General features: G+C 43.1%; 1 protein-coding gene across 1 annotated transcript in view; it reads left to right on the top strand.

The window, feature by feature from the left end:
- The window catches only part of TMA16 (translation machinery associated 16 homolog), a 62,271-nt gene that overhangs the window by 14,283 nt on the left and 25,003 nt on the right, over nt 1-22,985 (top strand). Inside the window, exons 2-3 of the mRNA XM_069976611.1 lie at nt 20,168-20,277; nt 20,452-20,489. Of these exons, the coding sequence (XP_069832712.1) occupies nt 20,168-20,277; nt 20,452-20,489 (148 nt within the window). The remainder of the gene's footprint in view (nt 1-20,167; nt 20,278-20,451; nt 20,490-22,985) is intronic.

Genomic DNA, 22,985 nt, shown 5'->3' with positions numbered 1-22,985 from the left:
TGAAATCACCGCTCACCTTTTGGGCTTGTGGAAACAAAGCCACAACACTCACCAGCACATGTAATGATGTGTTCATCCGTTCCATCCATTCCCCTGGTGGAGCGCATACTAGAAGTTTGATGTACTTCTGCCTCCACGGAGTGCCTCATCTGCATGTCACTGACATCCGCCGTGGAACGCACGCTAGTGCTGCCTTCTCCCCCCCACCTCCCCCTTCCTCTTCTTTTGTTTCCGACGTGGTAAGTGAATTAACATGGATAATATTTTAGCCCACGTCTGTGGAATATTACATACCATACCTCATATACAGAACTGTAATTGGGGTGTTCGTTAGGAATTGATATATATACACTGATATACTCTTACATTGATATATATACACTGATATACTCTTACATGACTTTGATTATATATGAATTATATGGGATATGTACATATGGATTGATTTTATGGATTTTTTTTATGAAGGTTTTATGGAAAAAATTGTTTTATGTGAATCATGCTTTCAATACCACCTGAGTTATGTGAGGGTTAACTATCCTAGAGTAGGAAGTGGACCGCCTCTCTTTTAGCCCAATCATTGTTACTTTTTGTTGTATTTAAAGCGTAACTATAATTTCAGTAGCCAAAAAATGAGATTCCTCAAATAAAAAGCCCACGTGTTACCCTTTAAAAAGAGCCCTAAACTGTGTTGATAGTGTGTACGCTCGCTGAGATATCCCCAGTTGTTTGGCTCAGAAGAATAAATGAATTTTTCTTCTGGCTGAGAGAAAGTGGGCGTGGCCTATCCCTCATCTCCCCGGCTGGGTCCCTCTATCCACTGAGCAGCACCTTAGCAGATGTATCACACATAGCAGGATTAGATACAGCCCCAGCATACAGTATGACAATGTAAGATTAGATACAGAGCCCCAGCAGATGGTATCACACACAGTGGGATTAGATACAGTCATCTGCTCTCATTACACTGTAGGATAATATCAGCCATGGAGGTGGGGTTACCTGCTGCAGAAATCTGATAGTGAATGTTATATGTACTATGGAAGGACTACAGCTGTGTTGTGCTGGGACTTGTAGTCCTCCCCTCAGTGACTCACCAACTCTGCCTCATGCAGTACATTGGAGTCATGGTGGCACTGGATACACTTGTCCCTCCATCCAGGAGGAGGTTTTGTTTATGTGTGTGTTAGGGCTGTTATCTGATGCTGCTGTCAGAGTCGTACTCTAGGTACAGATCTCCTGGGAGGGGGCGTGTCCAGCAGGAATGCAGAAATAAGTCAGAGGCAAAGAGAGCTCTGAGGGGACTTTTGGCTTTATGTATTTAAACTAGATTTGCATTTCCAGGAAAATACATAGTGCTTGAAAAGAGCGCCGCTTTACCAGTGACTTCCCTTTAAGAGAAACTTGGATCCCATTCCTTTAAGAGCGACATGGCTCCCGTCCCTATAAGAGTGACTTGGGTCCCATACCTTTAAGAGCGACTTGGGTCCCTTTAAGAGTGACTTGGGTCCCGTCCCTTTAAGAGCTACATGGATCCCTTTAAGAGCGACTTGGATCCCTTTAAGAGCGACCTGGGTCCCTTAAAGGGACCCAGGTCGCTCTTAAAGGGACCCAGGTCGCTCTTTAAAGGGAATAATTTCGCTCATAAAGGGACCCAGGTCGCTCTTAAAGGGACACATTTCGCTTTTAAAGGGACACATTTCGCTCTTAAAGGGACATATTTCGCTCTTAAAGGGACATTTCGCTCTTAAAGGGACCCAGGTTGCTCTTAAAGGGACATATTTCGCTCTTAAAGGGACCAAGGTCTCTCTTAAAGGCACTGATTCTGCTCTTAAAGGGACCCAGGTCGCTCTTAAAGGGACCCATTTTGCTCTTAAAGGGACCCAGGTTGCTCTTAAAGGGACATATTTTGCTCTTAAAGGGACCAAGGTCGCTCTTAAAGGAGAAGTCCGGCGAAAATTATTTTTTTATATGTTATTACTGATGGAAAGTTATACAATTTTCTAATGTACATTAATTATGGGAGATGCTCCTATACTGCTATTTCCCTTAATTTAGTGTACCAGGAAGTGTTAGAATTCTCTCAGAAGCAGTGACGTCACGATGAAAGGTGTAATTCCTATGGAGTGTCCAGCAGGGGGCGCACTATATATAGAAGTCAATGAGTACCATTGACTTCTATATATAGTGCGCCCCTGCTGGACACTCCATTGGAATTACAATGGATGTGTATGTAATGTAATATACAGTGTTTTTGATTGAATACATTTATGAAATACTTTGGGGTCCTTGCTCCCCAAAGTATTCCATAAATGTAAGCAATCAGTACATCACAGTAAGCCCGCCGCTACCGAACGCCCGCCGCTGCCGCCTGCTCTCAACTACTACTCTCCCCACCTGCTCATAGCATGTGCAGGTGATGGGAGAGTAGTAGCCGGGTTATATGGCTGAGATCGCCGCCGCGATGCCGCGCAGGGGGAGCCACTCATCACTGCAGCTATCATCCCCCTCCGCTCCCCCCTCCTGCTGCTTCCTTACTCTATGTGATAGCTGACTTCCTGCCGGGCCGCCGGCACGTGTGAACGGAGAGCGGCGGCCCGGCAGGAAGTCAGCTATCACATAGAGTAAGGAAGCAGCAGGAGGGGGGAGCGGAGGGGGATGATAGCTGCAGTGATGAGCGGCTCCCCCTGCGCGGCATCGCGGCGGCGATCTCAGCCATATAACCCGGCTACTACTCTCCCATCACCTGCACATGCTATGAGCAGGTAGTAGTCCACAGCGGCGGCAGCGGCGGGCGTTCGGTAGCGGCGGGCTTACTGTGATGTACTGATTGCTTACATTTATGGAATACTTTGTGGAGCAAGGACCATTGCTCCCCAAAGTATTTCATAAATGTATTCAATCAAAAACACTGTATATTACATTATATACACATCCATTGTAATTCCAATGGAGTGTCCAGCAGGGGCGCACTATATATAGAAGTCAATGGTACTCATTGACTTCTATATATAGTGCGCCCCCTGCTGGACACTCCATAGGAATTACACCTTTCGTCGTGACTTTACTGCTTCTGAGTGAATTCTAACACTTCCTGGTACACTAAATTAAGGGAAATAGCAGTATATGAGCATTTCCCATAATTAATGTACATTAGAAAATTGTATAACTTTCCATCAGTAATAACATATAAAAAAATAATTTTCGCCGGACTTCTCCTTTAAAGGGACCGATTTTGCCCTTAAAGGGACATATTTCGCTCTTAAAGGGACCGATTTTGCTCTTAAAGGGACCCAGGTCGCTCTTAAAGAGACATATTTTGCTCTTAAAGGGACCAAGGTTGCTCTTAAAGGGACCCATTTTGCTCTTAAAGGGACATATTTTGCTCTTAAAGGGACCCAGGTTGCTCTTAAAGGGACCCATTTTGCCCTTAAAGGGACATATTTTGCTCTTAAAGGGACCAAAGTCGCTCTTAAAGGGACCGATTTTGCTCTTAAAGGGACATATTTTGCTCTAAAAGGGACATATTTCGCTCTTAAAGGGACCCAGGGCGCTCTTAAAGGGACATATTTTGCTCTTAAAGGGACCCAGGTTGCTTTTAAAGGGACCAAGGTCGCTCTTAAAGGGACCGATTCTGCTCTTAAAGGGACCCAGGTTGCTCTTAAAGGGACCCATTTTGCTCTTAAAGGGACCCATTTTGCTCTTAAAGGGACATATTTCGCTCTTAAAGGGACCCAGGTCACTCTTAAAGGGACCCAGGTCGCTCTTAAAGGGACATATTTCGCTCTTAAAGGGACCCAGGTCGCTCTTAAAGGGACCCAGGTTGCTCTTAAAGGGACCCATTTTGCCCTTAAAGGGACATATTTCGCTCTTAAAGGGACCAAGGTCGCTCTTAAAGGGACCGATTTTGCTCTTAAAGGGACCGATTTTGCTCTTAAAGGGACCGATTTTGCTCTTAAAGGGACATATTTCGCTCTAAAAGGGACATATTTCGCTCTTAAAGGGACCCATTTTGCTCTTAAAGGGGCCCAGGTAACTCTTATAGGGGCCCAGGTCGCTCCTAAACGGACCCATTTTGCTCTTAAAGGGACATATTTCACTCTTAAAGGGATATATTTCGCTCTTAAAGGGACATATTTTGCTCTTAAAGGGACATATTTTGCTCTTAAAGGGACCCATTTTGCTCTTAAAGGGACCCATTTTGCTCTTAAAGGGACCCAGGTTGCTTTTAAAGGGACCAAGGTCGCTCTTAAAGGGACCGATTCTGCTCTTAAAGGGACCCAGGTTGCTCTTAAAGGGACCCATTTTGCTCTTAAAGGGACATATTTCGCTCTTAAAGGGACCCAGGTCGCTCTTAAAGGGACCCAGGTCGCTCTTAAAGGGACATATTTTGCTCTTAAAGGGACCAAGGTTGCTCTTAAAGGGACATATTTCGCTCTTAAAGGGACCTAGGTCGCTCTTAAAGGGACCCAGGTCGCTCTTAAAGGGACCCATTTTGCCCTTAAAGGGACATATTTCGCTCTTAAAGGGACCAAGGTCGCTCTTAAAGGGACCGATTTTGCTCTTAAAGGGACCGATTTTGCTCTTAAAGGGACATATTTCGCTCTAAAAGGGACATATTTCGCTCTTAAAGGGACCCATTTTGCTCTTAAAGGGGCCCAGGTAACTCTTATAGGGGCCCAGGTCGCTCCTAAACGGACCTATTTTGCTCTTAAAGGGATATATTTCACTCTTAAAGGGATATATTTCGCTCTTAAAGGGACATATTTTGCTTTTAAAGGGACCCATTTTGCTCTTAAAGGGACACATTTTGCTCTTAAGGGTATAAACCCACACACCGTATATGCAGCAGATATGCAACAAAAACGCAGAGGATTTGTTGGTACAGATTTGATGCTGTGTTCAGTTATTTAGATCTAATCTGCTGCGAGTTTTCTGCGAGTTTGCTGCGAGTTTGCTGCGTATCGCAGCAGCAAATACGCTGCATATACGGTGTGTGGGTTTATACCCTAAAGGGACATATTTCGCTCTAAAAGGGACATATTTCGCTCTTAAAGGGACTCATTTTGCTCTTAAAGGGGCTCAGGTAACTCTTATAGGGGCCCAGGTCGCTCCTAAACGGACCCATTTCGCTCTTAAAGGGGCCCAGGTCGCTCTTAAAGGGACCCATTTTGCTCTTAAAGGGACACATTTAGCTCTTAAAGGGACATATTTCGCTCTTAAAGGGACCAAGGTCGCTCTTAAAGGGACATATTTCGCTGTTAAAGGGACCCAGGTCGTTCTTAAAGGGACATATTTTGCTCTTAAAGGGACCCATTTTGCTCTTAAAGGGACCCATTTTGCTCTTAAAGGGACCCAGGTTGCTCTTAAAGGGACATATTTCGCTCTTAAAGGGACCCATTTCGCTCTTAAAGGGACCCAGGTCGCTCTTAAAGGGACCGATTTTGCTCTTAAAGGGACATATTTCGCTCTTATAGGGACCCAGGTCGCTCTTGAAGGGACCCAGGTCGCTCTTAAAGGGACATATTTCTCTCTTAAAGGAACCCAGTTCGAGCGAAACGGGTCTCTTTAAGAGCGAAATATTTCCTTTAAAGGGACCCAGATCACTCTTAAAGGGACCCAGGTCGCTCTTAAAGGGACATATTTCGCTCTTAAAGGAACCCATTTACCCCCTCAAGGGACCCAGGTCGCTCTTAAAGTGACCCGGGTCGCTCTTACAGGTACTTAGTTCGCTCTTAAAGGGACCCATTTAGAGTGGCTTGGGTCCCTTTAAGAGCGACTTGGGTACCGTCCCTTTTAAGAGCAGCTTGGATCCCGTACCTGCTACATGGCTGCCTCAGCTCTGCTATTTTACTGACTGACCTCTGCTACTTATAATGGTAAAGATCATTGCTCGGTTACCATGACAATCTTACTCATGTCAGGGAGACAAAATGGTTAAGGACCTTCCATATATTACATCTTCTATTGGCCAATAGTGGACATGTGACTGTGGATGGTGTGATACAATGTATGACGAGACCTTAGAGTTCCTATTGGCTGCTATATTTCAGCTATTTGCATATGTGCTGTGATTGGCTGTCAGCAGTTAGAGTGTGGCCATTATTTGCAATGGGCCATTATTTTCTATGGGAAATTTGGGGTCTTTAAACATAAATTTCTTAAAAACGACAAATCCGATCGAAACGAAAAATAGATAGCACACCACACACCGCCGAGGGCTTCGAAACACAGTTTGAACGGAGTCTGTGCGCAAAGCGGTTCGGGCTGTATTACGCGCAGAAAAATGGCTGGAAGAAGAAACGGAAGAAGAAGAATACGGATTACAATATAGTGCTTTTCAAGCACTATAAAAACTGTTCATTTTAGGTTATTAATGTATATTGCAAAAAGTCTTATCATGACCTAAGCTAACTAAAACGTAATGGTCAAAATATTTTATAGTTACACTTTAAGTGTGGCTTGTGTAATGAGCATACTATGTCTGTCCTGAATCTGACGAAGGGGCGCCATAGCCCGTTATTATTGGACTGAATAAATCGTGTCTTGTGTGAACATCGGTTTCCATAATATTCTCTGGTGGTGAGCGCAATCTCCAGGTCATCCTTTGTCGTCTTTTGGCACAATTTCTCTACCACTTGTAACCATTCTCTGCCTAGAATATACACCATTAACCCCTTAGGGACCAAGCCTGTTTGGGCCTTAATGACCAGGCTCATTTTTCAAAATCTGACCTGTCTCACTTTATGCGCTTATAGCTCAGTGAAGCTTTAACGTATGCTAGCGATTCTGAGATTGTTTTTTCGTAACATATGGTACTTTATGTTAGTGGCAAAATTTGGTCACTGTCTTGTGTGTTTTTTGTGAAAAACATCAAAATATAATGAAAAATTTGAAAATTTTGCACTTTACGAACTTTGAAATTCTTTGCTTCTAAAAAAAAAAGGCACATGACAAAAATTAGTTAGTAAGTCACATTATCAATATGTCCTCTTTATTCTGGCTTCATTTCGTAAACATATTTCACTTTTTTAGGGTGTTACGGGGCTTAGAAATGTATCAGCAAATTATCAAATTTTCATGAAATTTCCAAAACTGATTTCTTTAGGGACCAGTTCTTTTTTTAAGTTGATTTAGGAGGCTTGTATACTGGAAACCCCCATAAGTGACCCCATTTTGGAAACTAGACACCTTAAAGAATTAATCTAGGGGTATAATGAGCATTTTAACCCTACAGGGGCTGGAGGAAAGTATTCACAATTAGGCCGGAAAAAAATGGAAAATAGAAATTTTCCAATAATATATTTGTTAAGATTAAAGTATCTCATTTTCATAATAAACATGAGAGAAAATGCACCCCAAATTTTGTAATGCAGGTTCTCCTGAGTAGAACGGTACCCCATATGTGGGCGTAAACCACTGTATGGGCACACAGCAGGCCTCAGAAGGAAGGGAGCACCTATTAGCATTTCCAGTTCAGATTTTGCTGAAGAAATTTCTGAGCGCCAGGTGCGTTTGCAGAGCCCCTGTAGTGTCAGCAGAATAGAACCCCCCCAAAAGTCACCCCATTTTGGAAAGTACACCCATCAAAGAATACATCTTGGGGTGTGGTGACCATTTTGACCCCACAGGTATTAGAGGAAAGTATTCAAAAGAAGACAGTAAAAATGAAAAAATAGAATTTTTCCAATAATATGTTTGTTTAGTTTGAAATTTCTCAATTTAACGAGGAACAGGGGAGAAAACTCACCCCAATATATGTAAGGCAGGTACTCCTGAGTAGAACGATACCCCATATGTGGGCATAAACCACTGTGTGGGCACACAGCGGGGCTCAGAAGGGAAGGAGCGCCAATTAGCATTTCCAGTTCAGATTTTGCTGAAGAAATTTCTGAGCGCCAGGTGCGTTTGCAGAGCCCCTGTAGTGTCAGCAGAATAGAACCCCCCCAAAAGTCACCCCACTTTGGAAAGTACACCCATCAAAGAATACATCTTGGGGTTTGGTGACCATTTTGACCCCACAGGTATTAGAGGAAAGTATTCAAAAGAAGACAGTAAAAATGAAAAAATAGAATTTTTCCAATAACATGTTTGTTTAGTTTGAAATTTCTCAATTTCACTAGGAACAAGGGAGAAAAAGCACCCCAAAACTTGTAACGGAGGTTCTCCTGAGTACAATGGTACCCCATATGTGGGCATAAACCACTGTATGGGCACACAGCAGGGCTCAGAAGAGAAGGAGTGTCATTTTAGTTACAGGCAATATGTGGGTGTTTACTGGTTATCTGGGGTGGTAATAGACAATCTCAGGGTGTTTACTGGCTATCTGAGGTGGCAGCAGGCAATCTGGTGGGGTTATGGGCAATCTGGGGTGGTTACGAGCAGTCTGTGCCAATCTGGGGTGGTTACGGTCAATCTGGGGTGGTTACGGTCAATCTGGGGTGGTTACGGTCAATCTGGGGTGGTCACAGGCAATCTGGGGTGGTCACAGGCAATCTGGGGTGGTTACTGGCTGTATGGGGTGGTTATGGGCAATCTTGGGGTGTTTACTGGCTATCTAGGGGTGGTTACTGGCTATCTGGGGAGGTGACGGGCAATCTGGTGGTGTTCACTGACTATCTGGGGATGCAACTGGCAATCTGGGGTGGTGACAGAAAATCTGGGGTGGTGACGGGAAATCTGGGGTGGTTGCGAGCAATCTGTGGTGGTTACAGGCAATTTGGGGTAGTTACAGGCAGTCTGTGGCAATCTGGGGTGGTTACGGGCTGTCTGGAATGGTTATGGGCTATGGGGGGGGATACGGGCAATCTGGGGAGATTACGGGCAATCTGTGGAGATTACGGGCATTCTGGGGTGGTGACAGGCAATCTGGGGTGGTTATGGGCTGTCTGGGATGGTTATGGGCTGTCTGGGATGGTTATGGGCTGTCTGGGATGGTTATGGGCTGTCTGGGATGGTTATGGGCTGTCTGGGGTGGATACGGGCAATCTGGGGTGGATACGGACAATCTGGGGAGGTTACAGGCAATCTAGGGTGGTTACGGGCAATCTGGGGTGGTTACGGGCAATCTGGGGTGGTTACGGGCAATCTGGGGTGGTTACGGGCAATCTGGGGTGGTTACGGGCAATCTGGGGTGGTTACGGGCAATCTGGGGTGGTTACAGGTAATCTGGGGTGGTTACAAGTAATCCAGGGCACTTGACTTTGGTGACAGGCGTAAAAAAGTGTCGGCACCATTTGGAACAAGCGATCAGTGGTATATAGTATATACCGCTGATCACTTGTACTAGGACCACACCGGGTGGTCACCGATCATTGCCCCATGCTCTCCGCCACCTCCTGTGGTGGAAAGAATGAAGCTTTGATCATTTCTAGGAATCCATCACTGTGAACAGAGTCTGTTCACAGTGATGACGGCGGCCATCTTGTATCAGATGGCCGCCCAGGGAGGGGAGGGTCAGTGGCCAGGTCACTAGGGTTAATTCTGGGGATGGGGGGACATGTTTTCATCTCCTCTCACTGTGGATTCACGGTGAGAAGAGATGAAAGCGTTCAGCTGCGCTGGCAATGCCCGTTACCGGTAGCCGCCTTTATACTGATAATAACGGCGATCACCGGTGAGGGGACTGGCCGGGACTGACCCCACACTCTCCCCCAACCCCTCAGCGACCTCCGATAGCTGAGAGGAGGAGGCTGCGGGCATTACCGGCGCCGCTGCACTATTCTGCACCATCGCCATAAAGAGCTGATGGCAGAAGAATAGAGCCCATTAGTGATCGCCGTAAAAATCCGTATCGGCGGTCACTAATAACATAACACATGTATTCTCTGGGTCGCTACGGTTACGGCGATACCACATTTGTATAGTTTTTTTTTAACTATTACCGCTTTGGCGCAATAGAAACTATCTTCCTAGCCAAAACCCACAAAAACTGTCCCTGCATTGCAAGATCCATAGCGTTCTCATCTTTTGCGCGACAGAGCTGGTTTTGGGCTTATTTTTTGCGGGAAGATCTGTAGTTTCTATTGATACCAAGTTTTATATGTATATGACTTTTTGATCTCTTTTATGACGTATTTTCTAAAGTGGATTGATAAAATACAGCTATTCTAGTACTGTTTTTTTTATTTTTTTTTTACAGCGTGTGTCGTGCAATATAATTATTGATATAGTTTTATAGATTGGGTTGTTACGGACGTAACGATACCAAATATGTATAGGATTTGTGTTTTTGATCACTTTTATGTAATGTTTTATAGTGTATGGGGAATGTAATGCATCTTTATTATTGGGGGGGCTGGGGGGGGGCTGTGTTGTGTTTGGTGCACACTTTTTTTCACTTTTTTTTTTACTTTTACACTAGTGTACATTACTGTACACTAGTGTAAAATACTTTGATCACTGATACAATACATTGCAGTACCTGATGTACTGCAATGTATTGTATCATGCCTCATGCTGACAGGCAATAGCCGCGGCCACCCCTGTCAGCATCAGGCATCTCCATGGTGACCCCGGGGACCTTCATTAGGACCCCGGAATCACCATGGAGACATCGGGACCCCACACGGCGCCGCGGGACATCGCGATCATGTAAGTGAACCACGGCGCCGTCCGGGATCCACCGGGACCCGTTAGATGCCGCTGTCATGGTTTGACAGCGGCATTTAACGGGTTAAACTGCCCGGAGCGGAGAATCCTCCGCTCCGGGCAGTTACAGGAGGGTGTCAGCGGTCACACTGACCGCTGATCCCCCGTCCTGCAGCCGCCGCCGGGCGGTAATTTATTCCGATGCGCCCGCCGTTAAAAGGCGTATGCATCGGAATAAAGCCCATTAGTGGCCGCCGTGAAAAGGCAGCATGGCGGTCACTAAGGGGTTAACAACAACCCTCTGATATCTATCCTTCAACCAGCCACAAAGCCACTGAACTATCCTGGGATTAAGTCCAATTTTCTCTAACTTCTCTATCAGCTCTTTATGGGGAACTGTATGAAAGGCTTTGCTGAAGGCAACACCACCTTCATCAATTGACATGCAGAGCTGACACAGAGTTTGTCTTTCTCCATGCTTGCTAGCCTTCATTGCCAAAGGCATTCAAATGTATGCCTTATGTTCATCATAAATAATAAAAAACTGATTCCGTTCCTCTTCCCAGTACATTGTAGAAAGAGGCTACCACTGTGACTATGCGATCCTGCTCTTAGCCTGGGAACCAATCATTTACACAGGGGAATTGGAAAGGAGTCTAAAATAATTAAAACACAGAATTATCCAAGCCCATTCAATACATCACCATCTTTACAGTGGACATCCTGTATTTTTGTAGCAAGTATACTGCTACTAAGAAATCACTAGAATTCTATCAGTACTGCTTTGAACAAATATACTTTGATCATAAGAATACCAATTATTACTGTTCCAGAGAAAGTAGGACTCTGAGAACAAGCCCCGAGTTATTGCTGGAAAGCACAAAATCTGAAAACTTTCTTAAAGCTCTGAAACTTTATGCACTGAAAAGACTTCTTATATAACATGTAGTTGTCAAGCAGTTCCCATTTTCTACATCAATTTCATTCCTCGTGAAGTGCTGTAATTCTAAATACCCGAACAGTCCTACACTAAAAGACTGAAGCCTTCCACGTCTCTTATGTGTGGTGCCAGATCTAAAGAAGAGCCTATTTATATGCTGTAATAAAATAAAATAATGTTGCTTTATACTAAACAGGACTTGACTGTGTGCACAACTCATTTAGCCTATTTTTTTAATGTAAGTTGCTTTGATGGTATTTTCTGTACTTTTGTATGCCATTGATTTAGTTGACTTTCAGCAGGCTATGTTTAATAAACCTGCCAATTGTAGGCAAATTATGGCCATTTGCAAGTGATTGTGACTCACTAAAGTGCTGTTGTGTCTATACATTAATCTGCTTTCTTGAATGTTAAACAAGGTTATCCTTTTGTGGTGATAGGCATTTGTATGAAAGTGAAGTGTTTTCTTACTGCTTTAGAATAAAGGCAATTGCTCCCAATGGCAACATTTTTAGAGGAGCATTTAAGAAGAATCATTTGAGAACTTTTTCCACCTTAGGGTGCCTTCACACATACTGTATTTATCGCACGAAACTCGCATGAAACTTGCACAAAAGTAGCTGCATTTTTTTGTGGTGTTAAACTCTCCTGTGAAAATCAAAACTCAAAGAAGTGACATGTCCCTCCTTTAAGTGGGGAGCTGCGGCAGCAGAGGAGTGCCTGATTTACTGATGCCTGATACCTAAGGGAATGTTCACACCGAGTAAATGTGGCGGAATCCCGTCTGCCTCAGTGTGCCATAACCTGTCTATGAGAGAAATGACGTGTGAACTTACCATAAAGTGCCTCCTTTAGGTCTTAAATTACATTCAGAACAGGCTCTGGCTGGGCATTCCGAAACTTTGGTTTTCTGGCAAAGCCATTGTTTGGTCCGTGTGGAAGTATGCTTTGGGTTATTGTCATGCTGAAAGGTTTCAAGATTGACTGATATTTGCAACTGTTTATTGTTCCCTCCATCTTGACTAAAGCCCCAATTCCAGATGCAGAAAAACAGCCCTGATATATATTGCTACCTCCACCAAGCTTTATTGTGGGCATTGTGTTCTTTTGGTGATGTGCAGTGTTGGTTTTGCACTAAAACATTCCTTTTAGATTTAAAGCCACAGAGTTTAAAGCATAACTGTCATTTCAATAAATATCAATAGTACAAGCAATTTTAAGAAACTCTGTAATAGGTTTTATTGACCAGAAGAGTTTCCTTCTGTACTGAAAAAACAGTTTTCCTAGCTCCCCCCTGACTTCAGCAGGATTTCTCTGTCCATGATGTGGCTATGGAGAGGGGAGGGACTGAGAGAAGTGAGTGAGCACAGAGCAGTCCTGCACAGCACAACTCCCTGCAATCTTCTCTCAGCAAGTTCCTAGATAAGCACTGACCTTTCTGACTGCTGAATCCAGCATTTTAGGTGCCCAGACAGTCTACCAACAGCTGACCTTTATGTCTCTTCTCCCTGCTCCCTCATCTCCCTCGGCCCCTCCCCCCTTCATAGGGATATAATGGAGACAGCAAAACCCGTCTTCACTGGCTTCTCTGTAATGAAGAAGGGTTTGCCTGATAATCCAAAGATAGGAAAGTGAGGGTGGAGGAGGCTGGGAGATTGCTTTTTGAGTACAGAAATAGGTTTTTTGCCTAATAAAACCTATTACAGAGTTTCTTAAAATCGGTTTATACTACTGCTGATTTCTGCAAAAAAAAAAAAAAGACAGTTACGCTTTTGCCTTGGTCTACTCAAACCATAACACATTTCTCCACATTCTTATGGCAGACTTGGGGTACATTCACACGTACCGGTTCTGCAGCAGATTTCTCGCTGCGGATCCCTGCCCAGTAAACTCTATGGGCAGACAAACTCGCAGCAGGTTGCACATCCTGCTGCGAGTTTGTCCGTAGCCCGCCCCATTAACCCCTCCGGCCACTGGAGCCTGGTCCTGGTCCCTGCTCTGGCTTGCTTCAGGGGTTCTCGGCACTTCCCGCTTGGCCAATAAGTGCGCTGCCCCGCCGCAGCCCACTAATTGGCTGATTGGGACATGAAGACATCGGGAGTCCCGAAGCAAGCCGGAGTGGTGAGCAGGTGAAGTATATGCTCCAGCGCCCGGGGGGTTAACGGAGCAGCTGCTGACAAACTTGCAGCGGGATGTTCATCCTGCTGGGGGTTTGTCGGCCCATAGAGTTTACTGGGCAGTGATCCGCAGCGAGAAATCCGCTGCGTATCCGGTACATGTGAACTTACCCTTTAATGTAGGTTTTGGCAAAACATAGCCAGACTTAGATGTTTTTATTTGTAAAAAAAAGAAGTGTGTTGTCTTGCCACCCTACCTTCATTCTAGCAATTGGCAGGAGTTTCATCACCTGGATGCCCCCTGGATAGAGATGAGCACAACTTGGGCATGCTCATGACCGATCATTCAGCATTTGATCACCGGTGGCTGAAAAGTTACTTCAGCCCCTGGTATTCAAATGCCGATCAATGAAACTTGAGAATGCTCGAGTAGCGCAGCTGCACATGTCTGCACACTGTGTGCTCCTTCATCTCTGCTCTAAACAATAGTGAATGGTCTGCAGATTATAATGAAAGTCAATGGAACTTTGGGCATTTCCATATACAGATAGAGCCATAGACTTCCATTATAACTGTATGCTGCTGCTATTTAGAGTGAAGAGGGAAGTATGTGCAGCCACACTCTTTTTACCCTCTGAGGCTGGGTTCACACTACGTATATTTCAGTCAGTATTGTGGTCCTCATATTGCAACCAAAACCAGTAGTGGATTGAAAACACAGAAAGGCTCTGTTCACACAATGGTGAAATTGAGTGGATGGCCGTCATTTAATGGCAAATATTTGCTGTTATTGTAAAACAACGGCTGTTATATTGAAATAATGGCAGTTATTTACTGTTATATGGCGGCCATCCACTCAATTTCAACATTGTGTGGACAGATCCTTTCTGTGTTTTTAACCCCTAGACGACCCAGGGCATATAGTTACGCCATGGAAGTCTGTCCCCAGACGACCTAGGGCGTAACTGTACGCCCTGGGTGTTTCTCCCGCTATGAAGCGTGCTCCGGAGCGGAGCGCGCTTCATAGCAGGTGGGGGCCGGCTGCAATCAGCAGCCGGGACCTCACCGGTAATGACACGCTGCAGCGATCGCGCTGCCGTGTGTCATTAACTCCTTAAACGCCGCGGTCGCGCCGCGTTTAAGTGTAAGTGACAGGGGGAGTCCCCTGTCACTTACCGATCGGGACCCCCGCAGTGTGACTGCGGGGGTCCCGATCGGTAAAGCGGGCCGCCGGAGGTCTCTCACCTGCCTCCGTGCGGTCCGATCGGCGATCTGCTACACTGAGCCTGCACAGGCAGGCTCAATGAGCAGATCGCCGATAACACTGATCAATGCTATGCCTATGGCATAGCATTCATCAGTGTAGAAATCAAACTAAACTATGTAAAAGTCCCCCAAAGGGACTTCAAATGTGTAAAAAAAAAAAGTTAAAAACACTAACACTCTACCCCAAAACCCCTCCCCCAATAAAAGTTGAAATCACCCCCCTTTCCCATTATATAAATAAAACATATAAAAATAAATAAATAGATAAACATATAATATACCGTAGCGTGCGTAATTGTCCGATCTATTAAAATATAACAAGCGTCATTGCGAACGGTAAACGGCGTACACGAAAAGAAGGAAAAAAGTGCGCGGATTACCGATTTTATGTTACATTATATATATAAAAAAATTAATAAAAAGTGATCAAAACGTCCGATCTTCACAAATATGGTATTAATAAAAACTAGAGATCATGGCGGAAAAAATGACACCCCATACAGCCCCGTAGGTGAAAAAATAAAACCGTTATAAGCGTCACAATAGTCCCATTTTATTTATAATTAATTGCCAAAAAAAAGGATTTCATTTAAAAAATATATATAACATTAGAGAATTTGCGTAAACCTGCATATGGTTGTGTTCGGACTGACCTATAGAGTAATGGTATCATGTCGCTGTTACCATATAGTGCATTACGTAGACACAGGAACCCCCCAAACGTTACCGTATTGCATTCTTTTTTGCGATTTCACCAATTTATATCTTCATAAATAATATATTTGGAATTCCATCATACATGTTATGGTAAAATGAATGACGCCATTACAAAGTACAACTATTCCTGTAACAAATAAGCCATTACATGGCTTGTAGATAGAAAACTGAGAGTGCTAGAGCTCTTAGAAGGGGAGGAGGGAAAAACGGAAACACTAAGATCAAAATTTGCGCGGTCCACTGGGTCATTTTGGGCCTGGTCCTCAAAGGGTTAATCCACTCCTGGTTTTGGGTGCAATATGAGGACCACAATACTGACTGAAATATACGTAGTGTGAACCCAGCCTTATGCTGCGTTTACACGGAGCGACAATTCGCCCAATCGATCGTTTAACGATTTTGAAGCAACTGTTTGGTTTTTATAACAATCAGCGTTTAGACAAATAAATCGTTAGAAAAATTGCTAAAAAATTTGTAAGAAAAATCGTTATTGCGATCATTTTTAAGATCATCTTTCACATGGGGTGAATCTTTGAAAGACTGTTCACACAAAACGATCTGCAAATTTTTAGCGGACGAACAACAATGATTTGAGACATGTTGAAAGATCAAAATGAACGGTTTCTCGTTCGTCGCTTGATAGTTCGCTGTGTTTACACGGAACGATTATCGCCCAAATGCAACTGTTATTGCGAAAATTTGAATGATAAATGCAGCATTAATTCTATCAATCAGCAGGAGTCTGCACCAAGACCCCTGCCCTGACAAATTATTTGAATTATCATAACTTTATTTTCTTTTGCAACTGTCCTAAGGTGCCCTAATGCCACAATGTTAATGAAAGTAATAGTATCTATTGAAGAATCTTGAAAACTGACCGGCAGCTGGCACTGGTTGCCAAACTGCTGCTGCCAAGATAGCGTACCCAGCACTGATTGCCAAACTGTGCCTCTGACAAGATAGCGTAGGTGATCTTAGTATTATCCCAGCAACAAGAAGTCTCACAATTCCCACAAATCTTTAGAATGAAGGGCCACAAGCCTTCTGCTTAACACTGTTCCTTTTTATTTCCTGTTGGTTTTTCCCAACAGCGTACAGAGAATGTTGTTTTTTATTATTATCGGGGTGCGTTCACACTGAGGAATAGGCGAATAATTGAAGAGGGAAGTTTTCTGCCTAAAATTCCTCACCTATTCATCTCTGACAGAATAGGAGCAGAATTCAACCCCAATTGACCTCTATAGGATTTCTCTAGCGCAATCCGCCCAAAGAAATGACATGTCAATTCTTTGGGTGGAACAGGAATCACCAATTATTGCTTACCATTGCTGGGATTATCAGCAACATCATCTAGATATCGGTACATTCATGGGGGTATGGTTTTGGGTGCATGTGATCACTGAAAATATGGGAATGTGGCCCTAATGTTTTTGCTGATAAGACAATAGAGCTTTTTTATTTTATTTATTTAAAAAAAAAAATTATATTTTCCTAGAAAAAAATGTGAAAATCTTTGCTCTGGCTGAAAGCGATATTTTATTTCTAAATTCCTCTTTAATGGTGCGTTCACACCTACAGGATCTGCAGCTTATTTTCTGCAGCAGATTTCATTTAAATAACTTGGTTGAACTTGATGGACATGTGTCTTTTTTCAACCGTATTAACTATGTAACTATGTAATTAACTATGTAACTGAACACAGCATTAAAGCTACTGCAGATCTGCTGCAGATCCTGTAGGTGTGAACGCACCCTAATAAAATATATTTTTTGGTTATCTGAACAATATTGTACAGGACTGGTTAGTCAATGTGCCTGAAATCTGCAGGATACCCAGCTCCTCAGTACTACATCTTACATCATGCTATAGCATACTTGCTCTGCTCCTGTTAATGGACTGCTAAATGTCGCTTTTCATTAGTATGCCTGTGGGAGCCCACTGCTTGCCGAGTGTCACATTGCATGTATTTTGTCTTAATCTTGTTATATAAGGCTTAGCAGTGTAACGTCAGGGATGTGATATAAAGTCATGCATTCTAGAAATGGATCAAGAAGTGCATTTAAATGCTCGGCGTGTTTGCCCTTGCCATGATATAAATGGATACTGGGAAAATGTTAGACTTCAGAAAAGCAATGCTGCACATGCTTGACTGGCAGTCATCGCTTATCATGTCTAGAGTAATCTTATTTTACTAACTAAGAATCATTAGAGCGGCAAGTTAGGCTGCCCCTACTTGATGTGTCCGAGCGGTGGTAACGGCACACAAATTACTTCACTTACCGCAAACCATGGCAATTAGTCGTAAACCGTGTCTGTTTACCACGTCCTGTATTAGCACCCTTAAATGTCTTTTTTTTTCCCATTCTTCTCTTCTTGTGGTCATAGAAACCTGAACGCTTTCCAACAGCTGGCCTGAAGTTTTCATATAGTATAGATAAAGGGTATCCATTAGAATCTGTCGGGAGGTGTTGCCATGGAGATCTAATTTTAGCAGCCAACAAGTAAGATAAATCAAAGAAACGCACATTTTCACATATACATTGCACACATAAGCAAGTTTACTGCCTGAGGGGCTCACTTCCAATTTAAAACCCCAGGATTGCGGGACCCTTTTCTGCAGGTCAGAAGAATTGAAATAATAGACTTCATTTGGAATAGGAAATCAGGTTGTTTAGCCGAGTATCAAATAAGAACCTTAACCCTACGAGATGATGTTAGTAATTGCTACAGGTGCACAATCGCCATCAAAAGTTAAGGAAGCAGAAGAGCTGAAGAATTTACAGAAGATTCACTAGCGGGGAAAAACTAAGAGAATCCGGTACTTATAAAAATGGGTTTCAAACAGTCGCGCTCCTGATATAACACTAAAAGTTAGTGTGCGTACTGCTGCGTGCTATAGCCAGTGGTATCTGCCCCCACTTAAATAGTAAATGATATAAGTAAAAAATGCTATGCCGCGCTTAGTACTAATATAAAAACCAAAAGGCACCAAGGTCAGTGCATGATACGAACAGTGCAGGGTATGGAACCAAGGCACTCACCATTAGTACGTGTACAGGTAGGCTTGGATCTGTAGTCCTCCCCGTTCTTGAGAAAGAAGGACGTATCCTTTGAAACGCGTCGAGGAAGAATCTTGCCTCCGGTAGCGATCCGTACAATCTGTGACGTCACAGAAGGATTCCCATCCGGGATTCCTGTAACTTGGGCTTAACGCGCCACCGGCCGGGGCGCGCGCCCTATCTGGAGATCATCCGGTGTAAAGAACGTCTATAGGAATAGGAACTGACTCAGTGACTAACAATTCACCGAGGGAAGCCACACAAAGGAAGTCACACAAGGGAAGCCACACAGGTCCACGAACGGGGAGGACTACAGATCCAAGCCTACCTGTACACGTACTAATGGTGAGTGCCTTGGTTCCATACCCTGCACTGTTCGTATCATGCACTGACCTTGGTGCCTTTTGGTTTTTATATTAGTACTAAGCGCGGCATAGCATTTTTTACTTATATCAGAATCCGGTACTGTTTGAAATATTGTAGAACATGATAAAAGCCTCTTTAACCCCTTAAGGACACAGTAGATTTTGGCCACAAAGACATAGACAATTTTCTTTTTTACGTCCTTTGACACTACATAATGTGGGCCAAAATTCCATGCGGAACCCCCACCGTGGAATTGGTGCGGAGTCCTGCCTGCTATGTGTTTTAAGGTGAGGCCTTGCATGCCTCTGCTGAAAGAATTAACCTGTCAATTCTTTCAGCAGAGGCACGCAAGGCCTCCCATTAAAACATAGCAGGCAGGATTCCGCGGGCAGGGGTTTCACATGGAATTTTGGCACCGATTACATAATGTGGACGGACCCTAAGAGCGATAGGGCTCTGATTTTATTATCTACAGGGCGTTGGGGCGCCATTTCTGTGCCACAATCTCTAGTTTTTATTAGTATCATATTTTTGAAAAATATTTACAGTATGGCGGTATTGCTCAGGTCAGGAGTGGCAGTGGAAAATATGACGCCTTGAGCTATTACCTACCAATCTACCAATTCTGTGGTGGGAATTCCCTTAGACAATATGCAGATACTCTAATAATTGATTCAATGAGGAAATTTGTTAATGGTTTAAGCAGTTAAAAACCATGAAAAAAGCAATTCAGACAATGTTTCTACATGTAGAGAAATGCATGTGGCTCTCCCCCACGCTCCCCAAGATGGGGCGTCTTCAGGTTTAGTGCCTTGGGCAGCAGAAGAAGCTCTTAATACCGTCCTGCATACAGCGGCTGATAAGTATTGGAAAGCTTAAGATTTTTAGATAGAAGTAAATTACAAATCTGTATAACTTTATGACACCAGTTAATTCAAAACCATTTTTTTCTACTGGAGGACACCAGGTGGATATGTTCTATAACAATGCTCATTTTGACTCGCCTACAGATTAACTATATTTTCCATGGCCAGTCTGTTTTGCACCAAGTTAAACCCTGCACTATTGTAATCTTTTATTGCATATATTCAGTGGTGAATTTTACCTTGCAGCCTAAAGTACCTCAGAATAAAGGGAAACAGGATAAGAAGGTCATCCATCCGTATAGTAGAAAAGCTGCCCAGTTGACTCGGGAAGGCCACAAGCAGGACAGAAAGGAGAAGTAAGTGATAGAAATTACTTAGACACTTTCCTTTGTTCTCTGATTGTACTCCTATCCTTGGGCTGCGGCTACAATTCAGGCATTATCATGGTCACTGGCTACTATGCCCCATGGTAGTTTCTTTCTGCTTTTGTAACTTAATGTTGAACATGTGTATGTGTTCTCTTTTTTAAGGTTGAAAAATGAAAAAGCACTAAAGTTAAGCATTCTTCGTAAGTAAAATACAGTTTATTTTTGTTGTGTGTAGTGGTGTAATATATGCAGGTAGAAGTTCAGATTCCCATATGTGTGAATTGTTATGATCAAAAAAAAATTCTTTATAGTAGCTCAATAAATGTAATATTGGTGAGGCTCACATAGCTGAACTATACCTGAGGTCAATAGTCAATCCCTGTATCATAGGCAAAATAATAATGTATATAAGAGAAAGTAACAGTGACCAATCCTCAAGAGTAAAGTATGCGATATGAAACAATTGATTAAAGGAACATTAGTACCAAAAACCACAGGGTCGTTGTAGTGAAGGTGTTTAGATCTCGATTAAAACTTGCTTCAATTGTGAACAGTTCATAAAAGGGTTAAAATCAAATACTATTATTAGAGTCCTGTGACTTTTTTGTTGTACAGTGTTACAATCTGTATCCAAGTGGTTAGTCCGTGCTGATATATCAAGACACAGTGTAACTGTAACAAGGTTCATTCTACATGTATTATAGTCTTTGCCAGCACCTTGCTCACCAACATAATACAGAGTAGAAACCTTGTTACTGTTAGGCTAGGTTCACACTGCGTTTTCAGCATCCGTTTAACGGATCCGTTTTTTTTAACGTCCAGAAAAATAGGGTCAGCAACGTGTTTTGGTCCGCCAAAAAAAACGGATCCGTTTTTTTTAATAATGGAAGTCAATGGAAAAATGGATGCACACAAATGAATCCGTTTTTTGCAATCCGTTTTTCATGCGTTTTTTGCAAAAAACGGATGCGTTAAACGGATGCTGAAAACGCAGTGTGAACCTAGCCTTACCAAACAGTGTCTTAATATCTCAACACAGACTAACCACTTTGATACAGATAGTAACTCTGTGCAACACTGTACAACATACAAATCACAGGACTCTAATAGTAGTAGCTAATTTTAAAGCTTAACGGTCATTTCAGGATTATTTTTCTGAAAACAAATATCTATAGTACAAGCGATTTTAAGAAATTCTGTAATAGGTTTTATTTATCAAAAGTGTTTCCTTCTGTACTGAAAAAAAGTGTTTTCCTAGCTCCCCCCTTACTTCAGAAAAAGCAGGATTTCTCTGTCCATTATGTGGCTATGGAGAGGGGAGGGGCTGAGAGGAGTGAGTGAGCACGGAGCAGTCCTGCACAGCACAACACCCTGCAATCTCAGCAAGTTCCTAGATAACCACTGACCTTTCTTACTCCTAAATCCAGCGTTTTAGATGCCCAGACAGTCTCCAAACAGCTGACCTTCATGTCTCCTCTTCCTGCTCACTCTCTCTCTCTCGGCCCCTCCCCCCTTCATGGGGATATAATGGACATAGCAGAACCCTTCTTCACTGGCTTCTCTGTAATGAAGACTGCTTTGCCTGATAATACACAGATAAGAAGTGAGGGGAATAGGCTTGGAATTGCTTTTTGAGTACAGAAAGAGGCTTTTTTCCCTAATAAAACCTATTATAGAGTTTCTTAAAATCACTTATACTACTGATTTCTGCAAAAAAAAAAACATATATGACAGTTACGCTTTAACAATAAGGAGTTTTAACCCTATTTTCAACCATTCACTGAAGTGAGATTTAAAGCGTAACTGTCATGTTTTTTTATTGCAGAAATCAGTAGTATAAGCGATTTTAAGAAACTCTGTGTTTCATCAGCAAAAAAAGCCTCCTTCTGTACTCAAGAAGCAATCTCCCAGCCTCCCCCCATTGACTTCTTATCTGTGCATTATCAGGCAAACACATCTTTATTACAGAGAAGCCAGTGAAGACGGGCTCTGCTCTCTCCATTGTAAGCCTATGAAGGGGGGAGGGGCCGAGGGAGATGAGGGAGCAGGAAGAGGTGACATGAAGGTCAGCTGTTTGTAGACTCTCTGGGCACCTAAAACGCTAAATTCAGGTGTCAGAAAGGTCAGTTCTTATCTATAAACTTACTGAGAGAAGATTGCAGGGTGTTGTGCTGTGCAAGACTGCTCCGTGCTCAGTCACTCCTAACAGCCCCTCCCCTCTCCATAGCCACATAATGGAGATAGAAATCCTGCTTCACCTGATGTGAGGGGGGAGGCTGGGAGATTGCTTTTTCAGTACAGAAGGAAACTCTTTTAGTACATAAAACCTATTACAGAGTTTCTTAAAATCGCTTGTACTGTTGATATTTAATGTTTTCAGAAAAATGACCCTGAAATGACAGTTACGCTTTAAGAACGGGGCCAATTTTCGTTTTTGCGTTTTTGTTTTTTCCTCCTTGTGTTTAAAAGGCCATAGCACTTGCATTTTTCCACCTAAAACCCACATGAGCCCTTATTTTTTGCGTCACTAATTGTACTTTGCAATGACAGGCTGAATTTTTTCATAAAGTACACTGCGAAACCAGAAAAAAATTCAAAAACACATTTCTTTTATTTTGGGGGTATTTGTTTGTACGCCATTTGCCCTGGGGTAAAACTGAATTGGTTTGCATGTTCCTCAAGTCGTTACGATTAAA

This window comes from Dendropsophus ebraccatus, chromosome 7 (genome assembly GCF_027789765.1).
Source record: "Dendropsophus ebraccatus isolate aDenEbr1 chromosome 7, aDenEbr1.pat, whole genome shotgun sequence".
Classification (NCBI taxonomy): domain Eukaryota; kingdom Metazoa; phylum Chordata; class Amphibia; order Anura; family Hylidae; genus Dendropsophus; species Dendropsophus ebraccatus.
This window is presented reverse-complemented; position numbering and strand designations above follow the sequence as displayed.